Source organism: Moschus berezovskii, chromosome 2 (genome assembly GCF_049115385.1).
Source record: "Moschus berezovskii isolate FMDL1 chromosome 2, NW_MosBer_1.0, whole genome shotgun sequence".
Taxonomy (NCBI): domain Eukaryota; kingdom Metazoa; phylum Chordata; class Mammalia; order Artiodactyla; family Moschidae; genus Moschus; species Moschus berezovskii.
In genome coordinates, this window is record NC_142461.1 from 132,545,319 (window position 1) to 132,566,740 (window position 21,422).

The following is a 21,422-nucleotide window of genomic DNA, read 5'->3' on the forward strand; positions in this document are numbered from 1 at the left end:
AATAGATGTAATTAAAGCAATAACTGCTGATCAGATCGATTTTGGAACTGTGAACTTGTCCACAGGGTGACCGTGGTGAAAACGGCTCTCCTGGTGCCCCTGGAGCTCCTGGGCACCCAGGCCCTCCTGGTCCTGTCGGTCCAGCTGGAAAGAACGGTGACAGAGGAGAAACTGTGAGTTCTAATGAACACCATTTTCCTTACTTATCCATTTTCCACAATAAAGAACTCAGTAGATAGAATGTCATATCTGCCAACCGAAAGACCTACTCTCATTTGTTTTACAGTTTTATATGCTAGTCATTCTTTAGACAACTGTGGTGACAAAGGTATATGAGAAGTAGTCAATGAAGAATATATATCTGGCAGTAGTCAATGAAGAATTCATTTTTTAAATTCAAAACGGTATTAATCATACCAAGGGTATATCCGCTTGGTCAACATGTAGTTGAACTAACAGGATGTTCTCAGTTTTCCTGTTTAGACCCTGAGGTAAAGCTATAAACAGGTCAAGGATTTGTAAGGAAGAAGGAATACTAAGTTTCAGTAATATTAGCAAGCATACCATTATTCTCTCACAATGAAAAGATTAGCATTTAAATAAAACAAATCTATATCAAAAAGTAAATATCTCCTCCTGTGTTTGTCCGTTTGTTTATTTTTATTTTAGGGCCCTGCTGGTCCCTCTGGAGCCCCAGGTCCTGCCGGATCAAGAGGTGCTCCAGTAAGTTTTTTTGTTTGCTTGTTTGTTGTCTATTTTAACTAATTCTATGGTGTAGGAAACAGTCTATTTTCCAGCATGTTCAGGAAAAAGGAATGAATAAATACACAACTATGGAACCACATTTAAACTTTCCTTTGATGAAACAGAAAGCAATTTAGGATCTAAAATGTCCTTGGGGCCATGGTTATACATGGCAATTATTGGGGCTCTATACAATTCTCAGTCCAAAATCCAAACAACCACAGTAGTTTGTATAGTATGCCATGTCTGTCAATGGGACTTCTAGCTTGTAGAATATTATAAAATGGACTTAATTGTTATGAGTTCTAATTTGTTTTTCCAGTGTGTGTGTGTGTATGATCCTAATTTGAGATGTGTTTGTAAAGGGTCCCCAAGGCCCACGTGGTGACAAAGGTGAAACCGGTGAACGTGGTGCTAACGGCATCAAAGGACATCGCGGATTCCCTGGTAACCCGGGGCCCCCCGGATCTCCAGTAAGTGCATCCACTTTGTTAGAAAGTCCTCTCAATGCATTTTTGCTGATGAGATAGGCAAACCTTAGAGATCAATAATAGAAAAATGTTCATCTCTGAAAGCCTATGCTACAAGAGATAAGAAATCAATTTAAGGGCTAATTTGAAAAAGTAGTTGGCATGAGACAGTGGGGAGAATAAAGAAAAAGAACTCATATTTCATCTTGAGCCTCAAATTTCTTGATCTGACCTTGAAAATACAGTTTCCCGAGCTTTTTAAAGGCATTACTCGAGTTCACTTTCCTTTCCTTTCAGGGTCCCGCTGGTCACCAAGGTGCAGTCGGCAGTCCAGGCCCTGCAGGCCCCAGAGTATGTACAAGAGAGAGAGATTGGAAGTTCCATGTTTTAAAATTTTTGCACTGCAGGGAGTATTATAGCATTGTGATATCATGATCATTTATTAGGGACCTGTTGGACCCAGTGGGCCCCCTGGCAAGGATGGAACAAGTGGACACCCTGGTCCCATTGGACCACCAGGACCTCGAGGTAACAGAGGTGAAAGAGGATCTGAGGTAAGACATCACTTATAAACATGTGTATTTAATTTGCTATAATCTGCACATTTTCAGAAACACTTTGCAGTATTTTAAATCTGAGATAGAGCGTTAAACACAATACAATTACCGAACTTAATTTAGGAACTGAACAATGACTTTAGGACATTCTCCACCACATGACAACTTTCCCCATCATACTGCCAACAGGGAGAAAAAAGAAAACCTTCCTTACAGTTTGATCAGATAACAGTTATATCAGAATAAAAACATAACTCAGTTAATAAAAAGAACTCTGCCAGTGCTGATCTCATATTAGAGAGCTCACAACTATGATCATCATAATGACAGGTTTAAAGTACTGATACATTCCACTGCTCAAACAGCTTCAATGATTATTCCTGTTTTGCTGCTTACACTGTCATTTTCTAATACATTCCTATCCCACACCTTTGAGGTAAATGGAAGAAAAACTATAATCCCCGCATGTTACACAATTAAACACAAAGTTAAGTGGGTAACCCCAAACTACAAGGTTAATGATAAATCTGGGGTCAGAATCTAGGTTTCCTGATCATAACTCCTCTGAGGTGTCAGCATTAGATTGCTTACATCTTAGAAGAAAACACGATAGAGTAAAATTTGTGATCTAACACTACTTCTTCCTATACAGTAGAACACAATAAACTTCATAATAATGGGTTATAGTTATAAACTGATTAATATTCTATCAAAAAACAACCCAAGTAAACTTGTATCGAAATAATTATGCTGACACAATGTATTAATTCTTTGTAAGACAGTTTCTTGGGCTAGCGATGTATTTTTTCAGCGGATACCAAACAAGTTCACATCAATGACGTATGTTCTTACACATCAGTGATGTATGTTCTTACTCCTTCTAGGGCTCCCCAGGCCACCCAGGACAACCAGGCCCTCCTGGACCTCCTGGTGCCCCTGGTCCATGTTGTGGTGGCGGGGCCGCTGCCATCGCTGGCATTGGAGGAGAAAAAGCTGGTGGTTTTGCCCCATATTATGGAGATGAACCGATGGATTTCAAAATCAACACTGATGAGATTATGACCTCACTCAAATCAGTCAATGGACAAATAGAAAGCCTCATTAGTCCTGACGGTTCCCGTAAAAACCCTGCTCGGAACTGCAGAGACCTGAAATTCTGCCATCCTGAACTCCAGAGTGGTATGTTGGGGAACCTTTCACACTCACAGCAACAGGATAACAGAGAAAACTACCTGTACTCAAATTTAGGGGAAAGGAAAATTTTACTGTGAGTAGAAGATATCATATAGCAGGAATAATCCTTAAATAGTGTTAGTTGAATTGAAACTCCTTGATGTTGAAAGAAAACATGAATTTTGTAGGTGTACTTAAACTGTAACATAAATTCAAAATATTCCAATATAGGAAAATTTAACAACAATTTTGTAGAAATTTTAAAACAAATCATGTTTGGGCACATTTCTTCATATCATCACAAAGGTATTTGAGTTACAAACAACATATATCACCATGTTCTCGGTATCAAATATTTGTAATTTGATGCAGGCATAATTTGCAATTTAATCGTTGTAAACTATATTCACTGAAACAGATTTTATAGTAGTCTAATCACTAAATTTTTCAAATGAAGAAACTATCCAGGAGTGCCTCTGTTGTGCTGCACTAAAAGTAGAGACATGTAAACTACACCGGCAGTCAGCGCTGTGGACGCCCACTCAGTCACTCCAGTTGCGTCAGATTCCTTGTGACTGGATGGACCGTAGCATGAATGCCTTACAAAATCATTTCGGCCCAAATCCCATTACTGGACTTTATAACCAATTCCGTTGTCCTTTTTGTGATGATTCAGGAGAATATTGGGTTGATCCTAACCAAGGTTGCAAATTGGATGCTATTAAAGTCTACTGTAACATGGAAACTGGGGAAACGTGCATCAACGCCAGTCCTTTGACTATCCCACGGAAGAACTGGTGGACAGATTCTGCTGCTGAGAAGAAACATGTTTGGTTTGGAGAATCCATGGAGGGTGGTTTTCAGGTAAGAAAAGATATGCCATTTTTCTTGATTTATCTTTGCTTCCCTAATTTTTTGTTCCTCCCATTTGTTCATCGCAAAGGAAAGATAGTTAATAAATAGAAAAGTGCAAAAGATTGTATATACTCAGGTAGCTATTATAACTTGTTTCTCAAAGCTAAATTAGATTAAATGATTCTTTATACACAATCACCTTTCTTTCAAATTTAAGATCTTCTTTACTCTGACATTGTATATTATACATGAAATAAAAAGTTGTAGATAAAATATATACACAATTTACATTATAGTGACCATACTCTCTGTATAAATCCATTAGGTATAATTGCAGCTAAAATGTTTGATCAACTTTATTTGTTCCATACCACAGTTTAGTTATGGCAATCCTGAACTTCCAGAAGATGTCCTCGATGTCCAGCTGGCATTCCTCCGACTTCTCTCCAGCCGGGCCTCTCAGAACATCACATATCACTGCAAGAATAGCATTGCATACATGGATCATGCCAGTGGGAATGTAAAGAAAGCCTTGAGGCTGATGGGGTCAAATGAAGGTGAATTCAAGGCTGAAGGAAATAGCAAATTCACATACACAGTTCTGGAGGACGGTTGCACGGTAAGTATTAGCAATTTTATAAGCATGCCTTATGATGAGCTCAGCTTGCTCATTTAATCATGCTATTTTTAAAAGAAGGAATAAAAATAATGAGTGTGAACAAAAGATGGCATTCACTGTTGGTTATGTTGAATACTGATTCATTCCAGGGAACGTTAAATGTCACAAACATGAGTTTATCTTCTCAACCTCCAGGTGAAAACTAGTTGCTGTGAAAGCAACTGAAGTTTAAACCCATGGTATAAACTTTATCAGATAATTTAGATGGTTACTATCCATTCTACATAACTGCCATCATACGGTCTCAACCTAAAATCTGTTTTTAATTTTAAAGGTTACTTTAAATCAACCCTTTGTTACTACCATTTATGAACAGAAGGAGAATTCACTCCTAATATTAATAATATCTCACAAGTTCCAATGTAAGAGATCTATCTACTTCTTAGTAAACTAGCTCCCTGCTACTAAGCTGCTAAGTCACTTCAGTCGTGTCCGATTCTGTGCGAGCCCGTAGACGGCAGCCTACCAGGCTCCCCCATCCCTGGAATTCTCCAGGCAAGAACACTGGAGTGGGTTGCCATTTCCTTCTCCAATGCATGAAAGGGAAAAGTGAAAGTGAAGTCGCTCAGTCGTGTCCGACTCTTTGCGACCCCATGGACTGCAGCCTACCAGGCTCCTCCATCCATGGGAGTTTCCAGGCAAGAGTACTGGAGTGGGTCGCCAGTGCCTTCTCCGAAACTAGCTCCCTACCTGGTAGCAATGATCGGAACTGAGGTTTCTGATAAGGCACTGGCCTGTGGCAATCTCCCTGTTGGTTTACCCTGAAGTACTGTAAGGCTTTTGGTTAATGATATAGTTTATCTGCTGGGAGGATTATCACTTTGAACTGGAGCAAGTCTCATATACATTGCAAGTTGGTAAACTCCCTTTAAGCAAAATATTTTTAAAACTTCATCAAAAAAATGAAATAATTGTAATGTCATTATCACTTACATTTTTTATTTGCTCTTTTTTTTTTTTTTTTTTTTACAGAAACACACCGGGGAATGGGGCAAAACAGTCTTCCAATATCAAACACGCAAGGCCGTCAGACTACCTATTATAGATATTGCACCCTATGATATCGGTGGTCCTGATCAAGAATTTGGTGCGGACATTGGCCCTGTTTGCTTTTTATAAACCAAACTCTATCCAAAGTCCCAGAAAAAAGCTTCACACTCCATATGTTCCTTTTATTCTAATCTTGTCAGCCAGTACAAGTGACCAAGTTCCAGTTATTTATTTCCAAAATTTTGGGGAAAAAAGTGTAATTTGACCAAAAAAGGATATTTGTTTTTGCTATTACACCAAATACAGTTCAAATGCTTATTGTTCTATTTTTTTACCAATTCCAATTTCAAAATGTCTCAATGGTGCTATAATAAATAAACTTCAACACTCTTCCAATAACACTGCGTTACATTCTTTGAATCCTAGCCCATTTTCAGAGCAATGACGGTGCTTACCATTAAAAGATTGCGTTTCTTCTGAAACAGTCAAGCAAGAAATTAGAAAAGAACTTCCTGTTTCAACTACCTCAACCTGGTCAGAAACACAAATGAATTCTATAAGTCCCAGAAGATGAAAAAATTTGTATAAAATGCCAAAACTTATAAACTTCACTGATTAAGCTCTTAAAATATTGGTTTAAAAAAAGTAGAATGTAGTGCAAGAATTTAAAGAAATAGTTTTGAAGCCATAATTAATCTTGAATATCAACTTCTTTTAAAGGTGCTTTTCTTTTTTCTGGTCATTGCTGGTCAAGTTTACCAATATTTGGGAGTCTTTAAAGACACATGGTCTGGTGCTAATGTACTTTCACTTTTAAAAATCTAGGTCAGAATTGTTGCCTTGCATTCAAAACATAGATGCAACATCTGTACTTGTCTCCTGTCAAAACTCTTTCCTGGTGTATCACTGCAGGAGACACTTTCCCTGCATCCTGTGAAAGTAAACAACAACAAAGAACTAATAAAGGGGCTGCTTTTGTCACAGTAACACAGAGAATGTGCTGAAATTAAACTTTGTAAGCTTGTATGTGGTTGTTGATCTTTTTTCCTGACAGACACCCGTAATAAAAGATCATAATAAAACAGTCCTGGTTTTTGTCAGCTTTTCATAGATGTGTGTTTGCACTCAGGGACTCCAGTGATTTTTCCTGGAAAAAGCATATTGAGTCTTAGCTCTCTTGCTTAATAAGGCAATAATGCTCCTTCAGGAATATGAGATAATATAACTCATGATGGAAAGAGAGATAATGCTCAATGGGGAATCTTGCAGATTTTTTGATCATATTTAGTAGAACTCCTTGGGACATGTTGAAAACCGAGGTCTTCTATTTGACACAATCCCTGGAAATAGTAACATGCTGAATTAGCAAGTCCCTAAGGGGCAGGGGAGCCTGGTGGGCTGCCGTCTGTGGGGTCGCACAGAGTCGGACACGACTGAAGTGACTTAGCAGCAGCAGCAGCAACGTGGGAGTAATAAAGGAGGAAATTTCTGGTAATTTAGAAGAAAGTAAGTTGGGTCTAGCAAAATAGACTTTAATATTGAGAATAATTGAAAGGTTAGGCTTTTTCTACCACTTCTAAACACCACCACATTGCCCTCTTGGGTCAGGGCTTTGCAAGATATTAATTTTCTCCACCAACACGTTATTAATTTTTAGCTACTGTATATAATAGTAGCATCATCTTACATACCTGACTTTATAGTTTGAAATGTATTCACTCTATGATTAATAATAATACTTTCAAAAATAAAAATTCCATCAATCATGTCGAGACTCTTTGTCCACCTATCCTGGAAGCTCAGCTCAGCTCATTTCAGTTCAGTCACTCAGTTGTGTCCGACTCTTTGCGACCCCATGGACTGCAGCACTCCAGGCTTCCCTGTCCATCACCAACTCCCAGAACTTGCTAAAATTCATGTCTATAGATTCGGTAATGCCATCCAACCATTTCATCCTCTGTCATCCACTTCCCTTCCCTGCTTCAATCTTTCCCAGCATCGGGGTCTTTTCCAATGAGTCAGTTCTTCTCATCAGGTGGAGTTTCAGCTTCAACATCAGTCAGTCCTTCCAATGAACACCCAGGACTGATCTTTAGGATGAACTGGTTGGATCTCCTTGCAGTCCAAGGGACTCTCAAGAGTCTTCTCCAACAACACAGTTCAAAAGCATCAATTCTTCGGCGCTCAGCTTTCTTCACAGTCCAACTCTCACATCCATACATGACCACTGGAAAAACCATAGTCTTGACTAGACGGACCTTTGTTGACAAAGTAATGTCTCTGCTTTTTAATATGCTGTCTAGGTTGGTCGTAACTTTCCTTTCAAGGAGTAAGCGTCTTTAAATTTCATGGCTGCAGCCACCATTTGCAGTGATTTTGGAGACCATCAAAATAAAGTCTGTCACTGTTTCCATTGTTTCTCCATCTATTTGCCATGAAGTGATGGGACCAGATGCCACAATCTTCATTTTTTGAAGAGTTAGTTTTTCTTTGTTTTTTGAAGTTAGTTGATTAGCAAACTTAATTTTATATGCAACTTTAATTCTTTCATGTCTTGCCATGTAACATGGCATATTTCCAGAATCCAGGGCTTAGGATGTGGATATACTTAGGATCTATTCTGTCTACTTGAAAAGTAATACACACAAGTAAGAAGAATGATGGTGGTCATAGTTGTAGTCAGGGCAGCAACAGTCAGTTTCCTAAAAGAACTTGACCAGTAGTGACAGAAATGGCATCCAGTGCCCAGTTCTTTGGTTTTACCAGGCTGCTTCTAGAGTGTGATTTTTGAAGATGGCTCTGAATGTCAACATTCTCTTCATTTTATGAACCTGGGTTCTATAGCTTTCTCTGAATTTTCCCAAACTTCAAATAAAATCTATAAATTACATTTCTACTTAAATCAGTCAGTTATTTTAGGTTTTTGCAACTAAGAATCCTGACTGGACTAGTAATTGATAACAGAAGTGATGGCAGGGAGCAGGAAAATGGAAAGTTCGGGGATCAAATGTTTGTACTGGTTAGGGATCAGTGTAAGAAAATCCAGGTTGTATCCTGGGATAAGAAGTCAGTGTTCCATGGGAATAAGATTTATCATCTCTGATTACCTGGAGTGATTTGCACTTTGAAGCCAAGGCTTAAGAAGATGAATGGCCTCTGCTATACAGCAATATATTTAAATTTCATGAGAAAGTGCAGGACTCATGGGAGTATGGCTGTTTTACTAGTGATACACAGAAAAAGAATGATAAGTTCAAATCCCTAACTTCTTGAATCAAGTTTGCAGAAAGAAAAGCTATAGACTTTCTCTGTACTACAATAAAAACATAAATTAAAATATATTTTAAAACTCATCCCTTTGTAGAAGTCTAAGATAACTGAAAAGCAAATATAAATCGTAATTCTGCAGATCACAAAACTTCACCATAAATCTAAATGGATTTTCTGATTAACTGTTTGATTGTTGTGTAATTGGGAAATAAGAAGACCCAGGAATTTGCATGGGGTTGATGTTCTTCAAACATTCCTGTTTCACATTAAATTTCTCTAGCTTTCTAAAATAAGACCTTTTATTTCTTGTCTGGTAATAATTCTGCTTCTCTTGAAACACAAGATGCCTATGAGAAAAGACCGGTTCTCCCCAAACCTCACTCCCACCACTGCTTATTGTCTCCAGATTTATAACTAAAGTCAGATTCCAGAATGCTTCAGGGGGGTAACAATCAAAGGGCCAACCTCAGGAGGAGGCTTATGCATAAAAGAATGGAAGAATTTAGCTAATTAATGTGGTCTAAAATTTGGGCCATATGTGCGGAAGTGTGTGGTGAGGTTACTAGACAAAGGAGAATTGTGCAATCCAGATCAGACAAAATTTATCAATATGTCAGGGTGGCAGAGAGTTCTAGGAAGATTATGATTATGAACATGACTGGCTGACTGAACCAGGCCTCAGCCCAGAGGAAATGAATTTGAGATATCAAATTGGCAAAAGGAGACTGTAGCTCAAACATTTAAGATAGAATTTTGGAATGGTTTATCATCTGTAACATACCATTCACCTTCAAATTTATGTTCTCAGGGTGGACCACCAAGGTCTTGAGAAATTAAACGCAAGTGTGTGACAGCACCTTTGAAAACCTTCTTATAAGAGTATCTTTGGTCTGGAGATGGAAGCAGAAAAAACCTAGCCGACATAAGCTTCTTGGAGCTTAAGTTTCAATGGAGATGACAGGATGACATAAATTTCAGTGGAGATGACAGGATTATATGGCAGAGGCATCTCTAAATTACCAGAAACAAAGTGAGAAGAACTGTAAGAGACAGCAGGGTGGCATGGTTTAAAAAAATATGTCTGATTCCTAAATGTCTTTGGTGTTGGCTAATTTATAATCATAGCCTATTTGATAGACTCTATTAGATGGGCTGCCAGGGGGTAGTTTTACTTAGCTTTTAATAAACAAAAGAAATTCAAAAAATGACCAAAAAATCAGTGCAGGTGAAAAGAGAGTTTAGCTGAGCAACCACACAGGCCATAGTACTTTCACCCAATTCCCAGACTCTGAGTTCATAGACCAGCACCTTCAGTGAAGAACCTCAGTGCTTTGAAGGCTGTCCTGTGCAGAAATGACACAGCCATTGGGCAATTACCATGGGCCAAGCACCATTCTAGTCACTTTACACATTAACATCACTCACTTCAATATCCTGTGGGGGTTATTATCTTCATATTAACCAAAAAAAAGGGAAAATAAGGCATGAGATTTTTTTAATTGAACAAGTTCACCTTGTCAGTAAAACGGAGGGCTAAGATTTTAACTCAAACAATATAACTTAGAACTAAAACTCTAACCATGTAAATGAACATGTTTATTAAAATGTTTATTATAAAATGCTTATTAAACTGTTTCTACAAAAGGAATCTAAGCTACCATGTTATAGACACACTAGGGAAAAGAAAATGCAATTCTTGGAAGAAATTACTGAAGAGTAATTATAAATTATCACCAATTCCTAGATATTCAGAATGTCACTCTCAGTTTGAGTTGGGATTTTGATTATGTACATCCAGGATGATGCTAATTCATGCTTACTTCATATGAGCATGCATTTATTTAGTAAGCCACTTGGTCATCTACTGTGTACCATTCATTGAGAAAATATCCTACTGTAAATGAATTTCCTACCATTACTTGACCATCCCTCCTCTCTCTCTTCTTCCTCTATCCAATCACTAGAGTGAATTAGTCACTCTAGTATCTGTCCCTGACAGTATCATCTATTTCCACATCTTTAGTTATCACTTCTACTGAAGAAAGTTCACAAATCTATATCTGCATTTCATGGAATTAAATACCATACCGTTTATGGTCTAATTAAGATCCCCACTAAGTTTTCAAATATTTTTCATGAGACAAGCAATATACTTGAAGATCTTGAAGATCACTCCAAGCAGTAGACCGTAAGTCACTTCAGTCATGTCCGACTCTTTGTGACCGTATGGACCATAGGTTGCCATGGGATTCTCCAGGCAAGAATACTGGAGTGGGTTGCTATGCCTCCTCCAGAGGAAATTCCCAACCCAGGGATCGGAACTTCATCTGTCTCCTGCCTTTGGCAGGCAGGTTCTTTACCACTAGCAGCACCTGGGAAGTCCCCATTCCAAGCAGAGTGAATAGCAGTTGCAAAGGCCTTGAGAGAGGGATGTTCTTTTTGGGTTCAAAGCAGAGCAAAGTCAGCATGTTTGAGGCAGAGTTAACACATGGGAGACTAGTGCAAGAAAAGATGGCAGAAATAGTGAGGGAGTGACTTCCCTGGTGGTCCAGAGATTAAGAATCTGCCTTGCAATGCAGGAGATGCAGGTTCAATCCTTGGTCTACAATTTAAGATCTCATATGCCACAGGGCAACTGAGCCTGCGGGCCACAACTAGAGAGCCAGCATGCCACTAGGAAAGAGTCCGCATGCCACAACTAAGTCAAATAAATAAGAAATAGTGAGGGAGACAGATTGCATGGTATAATATAGGAAGGATGACCAAAGGTCCAGGTTTGCCTGAGAAAGCTCCAGTGTATGTGGATTCTTTTTATGTTTCATAGCATTGAGGATTTGGGGATTCTCATAAGTATTCTGATTTGATAATATTATGTGACTATCTTACTTTCATTTGGCTGCTGTGAGGATTTTTGCCTTTGCTCTCAGTGAGATGAGGAGCCATTGAGCAAGTGGATGACACAATTTGGCTTATAGGTTTAGAATGTTGCTGCATCTGCTCTCTTGAGATAACAGCATGGTGGAGCAGAATCTATGAGAATAGTTAGGAGTCTAGTGAAATAATCTAGGCCAAGGATCATAGTAACCTCCACCAGGGTGGTAATAGTAGAAGTGATGAAAAGTAGTTGAGTTATGGATCTATTTTGAATACAGAGGCAACAGGAAGTGCTAACAAATTGGAAGTGTGGTCTAAGAGAATGAGAGATGCCATCATGAATTCAAAAGCTTTGGCCTGAGTAACTTGGAGAATTTGCTAATAGCTACAATTGAATACCTGAACAAGAAGATGGATGATATTATCAAGGTAAAAGATTTAAGAAGATAAAAGAGTTTACAGGGCTTCACTCTAGCTCAGTCAGTAAAGAATCTGCCTGCAAGGCAGGAGACCTAGGTCTGATTCCTGGGTCAGGAAGATCCCCTGGAGAAGGAAATGGCAACCCACTCCAGTATTCTTGCCTGGAGAATCCCATGGACTCTGGCAGGCTACAGTCCATGGGGTCACAAGAGTTGGACACAAGAGTTGAACACAAGGTGGTTTAGCAACTAAACCACCACAAAAGAATTAACAAGACAGGGCATGTTAAATTATAATGCTGGTCAATCACCTAAGTAAACTTGATGAGTTAGAAATTATATATAAATCTAAAAGTTAGAGGAAAGGTCCAAGTCAGAGAAGTAAATTGAGGAATTTCACCACGTGCATGGTTTTTATATCTACAGAAGTGGGTGCAATCACAAAGCAACCGAGTATGGAAGGAAAGGAGGACCTAAAACTGAGCTCTGGAATACGGGAATATTTACTGGTTGGAGAAGTAAGGATGAAGCAGTGGAGGAGATGGAGCAGGAATGAAGGGAAAGCACTTGATCTAGGTGTCAAGTGAACAAAAATGTTTGTTGCTTAAATTTTAGAATTACAGCACTTCAAGAGGATAAGGAAACTTAAGGTTGATATATTCCAAGGCCACTGAGTATGGGTTTTAAAAAGCGAGATCAGGTGAGGTTATATCAGTTTTCCTATGTCCTATAGATGTCAAATAATTATATTATCAAACCTTCTAATTCATGGTTATAGTATCACGTTATTATCTCTTTGTTGATGAAGAATTGAATACAATTCTCTCTACCTTCAAGCTAGCATTTAAGCAAAAATCATTTCACTTATAAAATTTCATCCTTGAGGATGAAATTTTTACAGTCATTAACAGCATTTCTGAATATTGGAGAAAAGTAAGATGAAAAATTAATTATCCTCATCTCACATCAGTGGATACTTCCTTAAAATCTTCTTTGTATATGCTGATATAATTGTGACAAACTACACGTGAAGTTTTGTATACTGCTTATTTCATTTGCTACAATACCATTTTATCCATGAAAAAAAATTTTATTTAGGTTAAAATTTGGAAAATATAGAGAAAAATTAAAGTAATGGCTGCAAAATTAGAAATAACATCAAAGTGACTGTACTTTTATCTAGTTTATATTAAGATTTTACTTGTCTGAGTTCTAAGAGGAACGTACTTATTTTTAAAAATGAGTCATAAACTGTGAAAAACTTTATTGTTTCAAACATAATTCTCCATTGAGTCATAACTCCCTGAGCTTGATACATCAGTGAAAATACTTTATATTATGAAAGATACATGAAAGCTCTTCCCAAATCTTTGTTTCCCAATTTACCACAACTGAGGTTTTCAGAAATTTTTGAAGAACCACTTGTAGAGTCAATGCCATAAAGATTAAAAAGAAGCAATCATCCATAGACAATATAGTTTAAATAAATTCTTATCTGATTATGTTTTTCCTCCTCCTTTTCCTTCTCTCCTCTTTAAATCTTGTTCAAAAAATATTTTCCTTTAAAGTCCTGAGTGTTTTCACTAAAATACACTACATGACTTGGCATCTTTTATCCTGATATTTATTAACAGAAAAAGGCTACCCTACGTGCTCCATAAAATTTACAAATGGGGATGATTATATTTCACAGTTTTTAGTGACAATGGGAAAGCAATAATATGCTTGTTTCAACTTTGAAAAGGAGCTACTTCATAATTAAATAGGGGGGAGAAATAACAAAAAGATTTAAGCTCTGTTTTAGCCTGGGTTCCCTGGGAACATGCGAAGATGACGAGTTAGATGCATATTTAATGGGAATCATCTCAGAAGACAGAGAAAGTCACATTTGAATAGAATGAGAAGCTGACTGACATATAGTTGACACTGAGACAATCCTTTAAGAAGTTCTGGAACCAAGATGACCTTTCAGAGTGGTTATATTCACGGTAAGAGGGATGTACTTGCGTATCCTCAACTCAGGTGGTAATTGACTCTGACCAGAATCTGGAAGGTGTGGGGAGCGGGAGGACCTTTCATAAGGCAGTCCTGTTGACTGAAAGAAACTTTCAATGAGGAGCATGCCTGTGAGTCTTCAGTAACAATATTTCCAGGAGCCGATGCTTTAACTTTAAAGTAAGACTATGAATGGAACAACACATTGCCTACTATGAGCTCATACTCCCTTCCCAGCACTTTGCCAAACAGTATAGGGAAATATAACATATGATTCCTCTTTAGGAATCTGTTGTCTAGAAAAGATAAGTTGAACCCATATGAAAAGGTACAAAAGCCTTCAACATGGTGAACAATTAAGTTTTATATTATGCTGGGCCAACCATCTGAGATATAGATAGTAGATGAGAAAAGGAATTGGCCAGTGATGATTATACTGTTATAACAATCTTGGTTAAGAAAATAAAACTTGAGTTGTGCAATAAAGATGGGGTAAGATTTTGGTAAACTGTAGAGAAAAGGAAAAGCCACTTTAGGAAACAAAAAAAGAAAAAGAGAGGAGAAATCAAAGTAGGAATGATTATTCCATGCCCACAGGATAGTGAAGAATCCAGGCTACCTAAATCTATTTATTTCCATCCAAAACATTGTTGAGCAATTAATAAACCTCAGAACCAAGTACTCAAGAAGCTTCAAGGAGAATGAGATTCCATGAAATTTAGAAAATAACCTATCACAAGACTCAAAGTAATAAGTTGTGTTAGAGAGATCTAAGGCACTTAAGGACACAAGAAAGGAACCATCATGTCTACTTGGAGGCCCTTGGGAAAGGCTGTGTGAAATATTTGGCAGCTTATATTAGCCCGGTTTCAGATGAAGCATGGGTTTCATGTGGTGGTGTAAGAAATAGGCTGGAAGTAAAGTCTGGACCAGAGAGCTTTAGCAAAGCAATAGGCTTTGTCTTTTTTTTTTTTGCCCCTTAATCTGCATCTCAATGTAAATCCATATAAACATTTTAAATATTGGAAGGCTTTTGCTTAAGGAATGCACAAGGTCAAGGGAAGTGAAGTGAAACAGAATCGGATTTACAGCCAAGGAGGAGATACCTACGAAACCTCGCATGGAAGGAGGAAGGATGAATGCACATTTGGGGGAAGAAGAAGGAACCTTGGCATGGAAAAGAGTACCTTTATTTCCAAAGACTAGACTGAGTAAAGACTCTCAGAGTGTAGACGTACTTGCTGGGAAAATTGGGTTAAGAGGGAAAAATGAGGACAGCAAAAGAAGGACATCAGGAGTCATGGAGAGATGTTTCTCCTTCACACAGACGAGATCAGTGGAAAGTTACACAGCTCCAGTCTTACTCACCATCGTCTGCGTGGCAGTTCACCATGACAGTGATTCATTTGGAAGGGTGGTTGAACATGATAAAATGTGTGGAGTATACTAGGTCAGGGGCGGCTAAGTAGATTTGGAAAGTATCCTCATACAGATGGTCGATGAAATCATCTGGCTCCAGAATGAAGTCATTAGGGAGCAAAACTTCCAAAGGAAAGGGGAAAAGGACAGTACAGTGACTCTGTGATGGGAGGGGTGATGGGGAGAAAGCATCTCCAAGAGTCGGATTTGGCATCCTGCGGTTCTTAATGGTTTAAGAAAAGGAGGCTTTAATTTTGAGGACTAAAGTTGTGATTAATTCAGTGATTAATTTATGGGATATGAGGAGACAGAGGAAATGAAACAGAAGGGGACTTATCATTTGCGCTATTGATAAAAATGCTTCGGGTCTGATTTTCACATCTTGTCTTGAACTTAAACCACCTGGAAACTTTCCTCAGTGGCATCAGCAAGACTACGGAATTGAAGGAGTGAAGGCTGTAAGAACCCACAGAGCACAGATCTACGCAGAGCAACTTGTCATATGTCTCTGGGAGGGGCTTGGACTGCAGCTTCCTATCTGAATCTTCAGGGCTTACATTTGGACTACAGATGTCTTCAATTTCTGTTGCATTTTTTTCTCATTAAAGTGACTAACAATTGTGGTCATTCTGTATCTCCAGCTGCTTCTCATTATAAGATCTATCTCATAACAGTTTCAATTCTTGGGAAAATTGTTCACACTGCAGTTCTTCTACCTTCCTCTGTTTACCATCTGGAGCCACATTTGTTTTACTTCACATGTGTGCAGACCAATTTCTTATAGTATTGCTGGCATTTAACCATAATTGCTTATATACATGGGCTTTTGTTACACACTCCTTAAATTGTGGTGAATCATTTCCTTGAAAAATTAAATGCACTTTTTATGGTTTTGATTTTTTTAACTTGTAAGAGAGACCCATGGTAAGGTATCTATATGAATTAAGTATCTTTTGAGGTGTTTGTTAATGGCATCAAAATAAAATCCAACGGGGAATTAAAAGCATGAATTATATAGGATTATGTAGGAGGTGAAGGGGACGACAGAGAATGAGAGGGCTGGATGGCATCACCAACTTGACACACATGAGTTTGAGTGAACTGCGGGAGTTGGTGATGGACAGGGAGGCCTGGCGTGCTGTGATTCATGGGGTCGCAAAGAGTCGGACACAACTGAGTGACTGAACTGAACTGAACTGATGCTTAATTAGTACAATTTCATCTTCAGCGTTCCTTATTATAATGGTCTCACTGGTGTCTTTGTTTAGATTGATTTTCAACAGGAACATTCAACTTTCCTCATATTTCTTTCTATTGGTATTCTTGAAATTAGTCATGAAAGTGTAAAAATGAGGAACTGCATTATTGACAAGCACCAAGGAAGGCTTCCAGCAAGCTTTTCCAGAGTTCATGGTCATACCTTTAACAACCAAGGTTCGGGACACTATAACCAAGAAATAATATTCCTAGTAATAAACTTTTCTTTCTCTCTTTTCCCCTTAAACAGCAGCATTTCCTGGTATCTGCTCTGGCTCACTGCTCTCCTCTGACATCCTTCATGAGTGATCCCATTTCCACCCAAAGCTTTAACAGCTCCTTGACATGATGGCTCATATAAATCTCTGGCTGCCTCACCCTCCCACTATTGAATCAGACTTTGTTGATTCTATTTCTTACGTATCTTTGAGTTCATCTCTTTCTCCATCCTCATTAACACTGACTTCTCATTCCGTTTCATTTTCTCCAATTTTGTCCTAACTAACTTCTCAGTTGTCAGTCTCACTCAGGTTAAAAATTTTCCCTAAGTAATGCTGCCAAGGTGATCTCTCCAACATACAAATCACAATGTATATCTTCTTTGCTTAAAACTTCAGTATTTTGCAATAAAGATTCTATTGATATTTTGGGTGGTTTAGATTTTGTTCAAAGGGATTGGCCTATATGCAAGATAGTCATTATCATTAGCCCAACCATAAAATGCCTATAATATTTCCCAATTGTTACAACCATAAGCACATATTTCCAAGGCCCCTCTGGAGAGTATGATTACACACCCAGCTGAGAACCAAAAATAGTTACCTAAGAAAAAAAGACTTCTTCAGAATAATTTTTAATCTCTTTAGCTTGACATACTTTCATGGTTCCTCTTTCTGCGTTATTTCCAAATAATTCCCACGTCAGCCTACATGGGAATAAGCCACATCTCTTAAGAATGGCATGCCCTAGTTTATGTTCTTTACATCTGGTGTGCCTTCACTGCTCAAGACACTGCCTTTACCCTTCACAACTCATTGAGTGAGGATATTTTCCAGATGGCCTTCCTTGCTCCACCTCCTCTCCAAATCCCAGCCTACTTTAGATGGCTTAGTTCTGTGGTTCCACTACCCATACTTTATTTAGATCACCTATCACTATGTATTTATTCCATTCAGTTGATATATTGGCCTATTTTACCCACAAAATTATAAAAGAGTAATACCGAAGCATAGAATGTCTTCCTGTAGCATCAGCTGGATACTACATTCCAAGCCAAAAATATGTACCAATGTTCCTACATTAACTGCACAAGCAAAGCACGCACTCACAGCAGATTCTTAGGCAGTAGTGCAAATTAATTGGGCGTCCCTGGTGGTTCAGTGGTAAGAATTTGCCTGCAATGCAAGAGACACAAAGGTTCAATCTCTGGGTCAGGAAGATCCCCTGGAGAAGGAAATGGCAACCCACTCCAGTATTCTTGCCTGGGAAATCCAATGGACACAGGAGCCTGGCCAGCTACAGACCAGGGGGGCACAAAGAGTAGAACACAACTGAGTGACTGAGCACACATGTAAATTAATTGGCCACCATTGTGAAATTGATTGTGTTATGTGAATTTTAAGTTCCGTTCTATTTTATACTTGTGTCTGCAACTTTTACAAATGATGTTTTAATCTACTCATCATCTATTAAAATTCATGGTCCTGGAATGCTATCCCAGTATATCCTGTTCTTTCTCCTGCCCCCAGATCACTTCTGGTGGCAATATCTACTCACATTCACAGGAACTCTAAGTAAACCACTTTGATAAAATGACTTTAACTATATTTTGCATGTCCAGTGAGAAAAAAAGTTAGAAGTGTATGTGAGTGTTTTCCTGCATCTTCTTTTACACCTAACACAATCAGATATTTTAGTATTTGTTAAATTCTTATAGAATTTAATATCTTACTGTTTTGGTTGCATTTTTTATTTCTGATGACATTACATATTTTCCACATGTTTATTGGCCTTTATATTATGGCTTTCTGAATTAGCTATATATCATTTTGTTTTTTGTACTGATTTTTAAGGGATGTTTTTGCAAGTAAAGTATATGAAGTCTTTTCTGTCATAGTTATTATAAAAAATTTCTCCATTTGAACAAGCTCTTAAGCACACTTATTGAGAGTTTTATAGTAAGATTTAAAATGTAGATTTTAAATTTTGGAATCTTATTGTTCAATATTTTAAAATTTCCAAGATTATTAAACTACTGAAAATATCTTATGCAAATACTACATTTAGAGATTTTCTAAAAATGGAAATATTCAGTCCATTGAGGGTATGTCTTGGTTTAAGGACTGAGGGAAGAAACCATTCTTTAAAATGTTAAATGTCTATCAAGTAACTGTAACATCATTTATTGAATTAACAGTCAGGGACAGAGGAGGCTGGTGTGCTTCAGTCCACGGGGTCACATAGAGTTCGACACAACTTAGTGACTGAACAACAACAATTTAATTATATATTACATTGTACTATAGATTCATGTCTAAAAACTTTTCTTTCATCATGGTCAGTAACTCTTTATTATTTTTCACATCTAATAGGAACAATGACTTGTCTTATTCACCATTTCTGTTTGGGGGGATTCCTTATCACTTTCTTTGCATATTCTTTATTCCAATGAGCTTCAAAATGGTTTTGTCATGTTTCATGCTTCAAAGATCTTACAGGGATTTTGAGTAAGATTGTACTTAATTTATGCTTTGATTTAGGAAAAAGAATTGCATTTTTCAAATACTGAGCTTCCCTATGTGAGAAAAAGGAGCAATTATTCCCATTTTACCTTATTTTGCATATCTTACTGTTTTTGTGGATAGAATCATTTTGTCTGATATGTTTTCTATTCAGTAATACAAATAGAAACAGTAATCATAATACCATAGTAATAATGAGATGTGCTTCACACTAGTACATAAATCAAGCATTAATATTCTCTATACATTTCCAGTTATACAGTATTTATTTTCTCATCATTCATCCAATGAATGCATTTTGAACAAACACAAATAGTAATATGTTGGATCCTTGTAAACAGCCCCCTGCCCTTTAATTAATACAGAAGATGGCACTAATCAAATAATCATGCAATTATAGAAAGCACCATGATTTGTGCTATAAGGAAAAGAATACAAGGTGCCAAGAAAATTCTTAATGGGAGATGTTATCTAATCTGGGACGTAATGACGGGTGAGAAGTCTAGGAGGATTTCATGAGAATGCAACACTGAACAGAGCTCTAAAGATGAGTACTGGTAAATCAGGCAAAAGAAACGCAAATGGCCTTTAACAGGATGGGGAATATGGTTTAGGACATGGACAGAAAGACATTGTGTGTCAAGCAGAAAGGTAAGAAGTCAGGTCATGTCAGAGCCCTCATAGAGTTTCAGTAATTTTGTCTTAACCCTACAAGATATCATTGAAGCTTTAAAATGGTGTGTGTGTGTCTGTGTCTGTGTTGATGGGTGGGTGAGGGTGAGGTGATGTATTCAGGTTTATATTGCAGATTAATCACTCTGACTCTCCAGGGAAGAATAGATCAGAGGAAGGCAAGAACAGATGCCTGAAAACCTTTTAGGAGGCTGTTGAAGGAACCCAGTTGAGAAATAATGATACTGTACAGTGACAGTGGAGATGGAGCAAAGGGTATAGGCAATAAGGAACATTTAGGAAGCAAAATTGAAAATACTTAGCAATGAGGATTCTGGCCTGGTAAGGGAGAGAGGGATGACAGGAATGACCACCAAGTTTCTGGCCTGTCTACGGTGATGTGACGAGGCTCTTGCCTGAGATAGCAAATACAGAACATAAATCAGCTTTGAGATATAACTATCATAATTTTTAAACATAATGAGCTACATAAACTCATCATAAGCTTCTCAGGTAGGACAGTGGTAGAGTCCCTCTGTCAATGCAGGAGATACGGGTTCAATCCTTGGGTCAGGAAGATCCCCTGGGGTAGGAAATGGCAACCCTGCTCCAGTATTCTTGCCTGGAAAATTTCATGGACAGAGGAGCTTGGAGGGCTACAGTCCATGGGGCCGCAGAATTGGACGTGTCTGAGCACTCATGCATGCACCTGCTATAACTACTTCTGAAATCCAAATGAAGATGGTGAGTTAAACACTGACACAGGCATTTCTTGAACTCTCAGGAAAGATTTGGGTTGTACATACACATTGGAGCTACTAGCATTAGATAGATACGATATGAATAAGGGGCAGTGATGAGAGTGTTGAGTAAAAAGAGTAAAGAGAAAAGGGCAGAACCCTGGGGAATGCTGACACTGAAATGTGGAGTAAAATGATGCATTGATAAAAGAGACTGGGAAGAAAAGCTGCTCTTGGATAAGCCAGCCAGTCTGATTTAATATGTATATATATATATACATATATCCCAGCCTACTGGCACGCCCCACACTCCACAGGTTTTGGCTGTCTCTGCAGAATTATTGCCTTAGCTTACCACTGTTGGATCTCAACCTCCAAATCAGTTTTTAACAGATTATTCTTAGTCTCTCCTAAGACTAATGGATGGTATCACCAACTTAATGGACATGAATTTGTGCAAGCTCTGGGACTTGGTGATGGACAGAGAAGCCTGGCATGCTGCAGTCCATGGGGTCACAAAGAGTCAGACACGACTGACTGAACTGAACTGAACTTAGTCTCTCCTGA

The 21,422-nt window shown here is 38.1% G+C and overlaps 1 protein-coding gene across 1 annotated transcript in view; it reads left to right on the plus strand.

Moving 5' to 3' along the window:
* COL3A1 (collagen type III alpha 1 chain) overlaps positions 1–6,552 on the plus strand; it is a 40,442-nt gene extending 33,890 nt beyond the window's left edge. The window contains exons 43-51 of the mRNA XM_055397558.2: positions 66–173; positions 670–723; positions 1,110–1,217; positions 1,512–1,565; positions 1,661–1,768; positions 2,656–2,950; positions 3,621–3,808; positions 4,176–4,418; positions 5,451–6,552. Coding sequence (XP_055253533.2) covers positions 66–173; positions 670–723; positions 1,110–1,217; positions 1,512–1,565; positions 1,661–1,768; positions 2,656–2,950; positions 3,621–3,808; positions 4,176–4,418; positions 5,451–5,597 — 1,305 coding nt within the window. The 3' untranslated portion in view covers positions 5,598–6,552. The remainder of the gene's footprint in view (positions 1–65; positions 174–669; positions 724–1,109; positions 1,218–1,511; positions 1,566–1,660; positions 1,769–2,655; positions 2,951–3,620; positions 3,809–4,175; positions 4,419–5,450) is intronic.
* Positions 6,553–21,422: the final 14,870 nt, after the last annotated feature.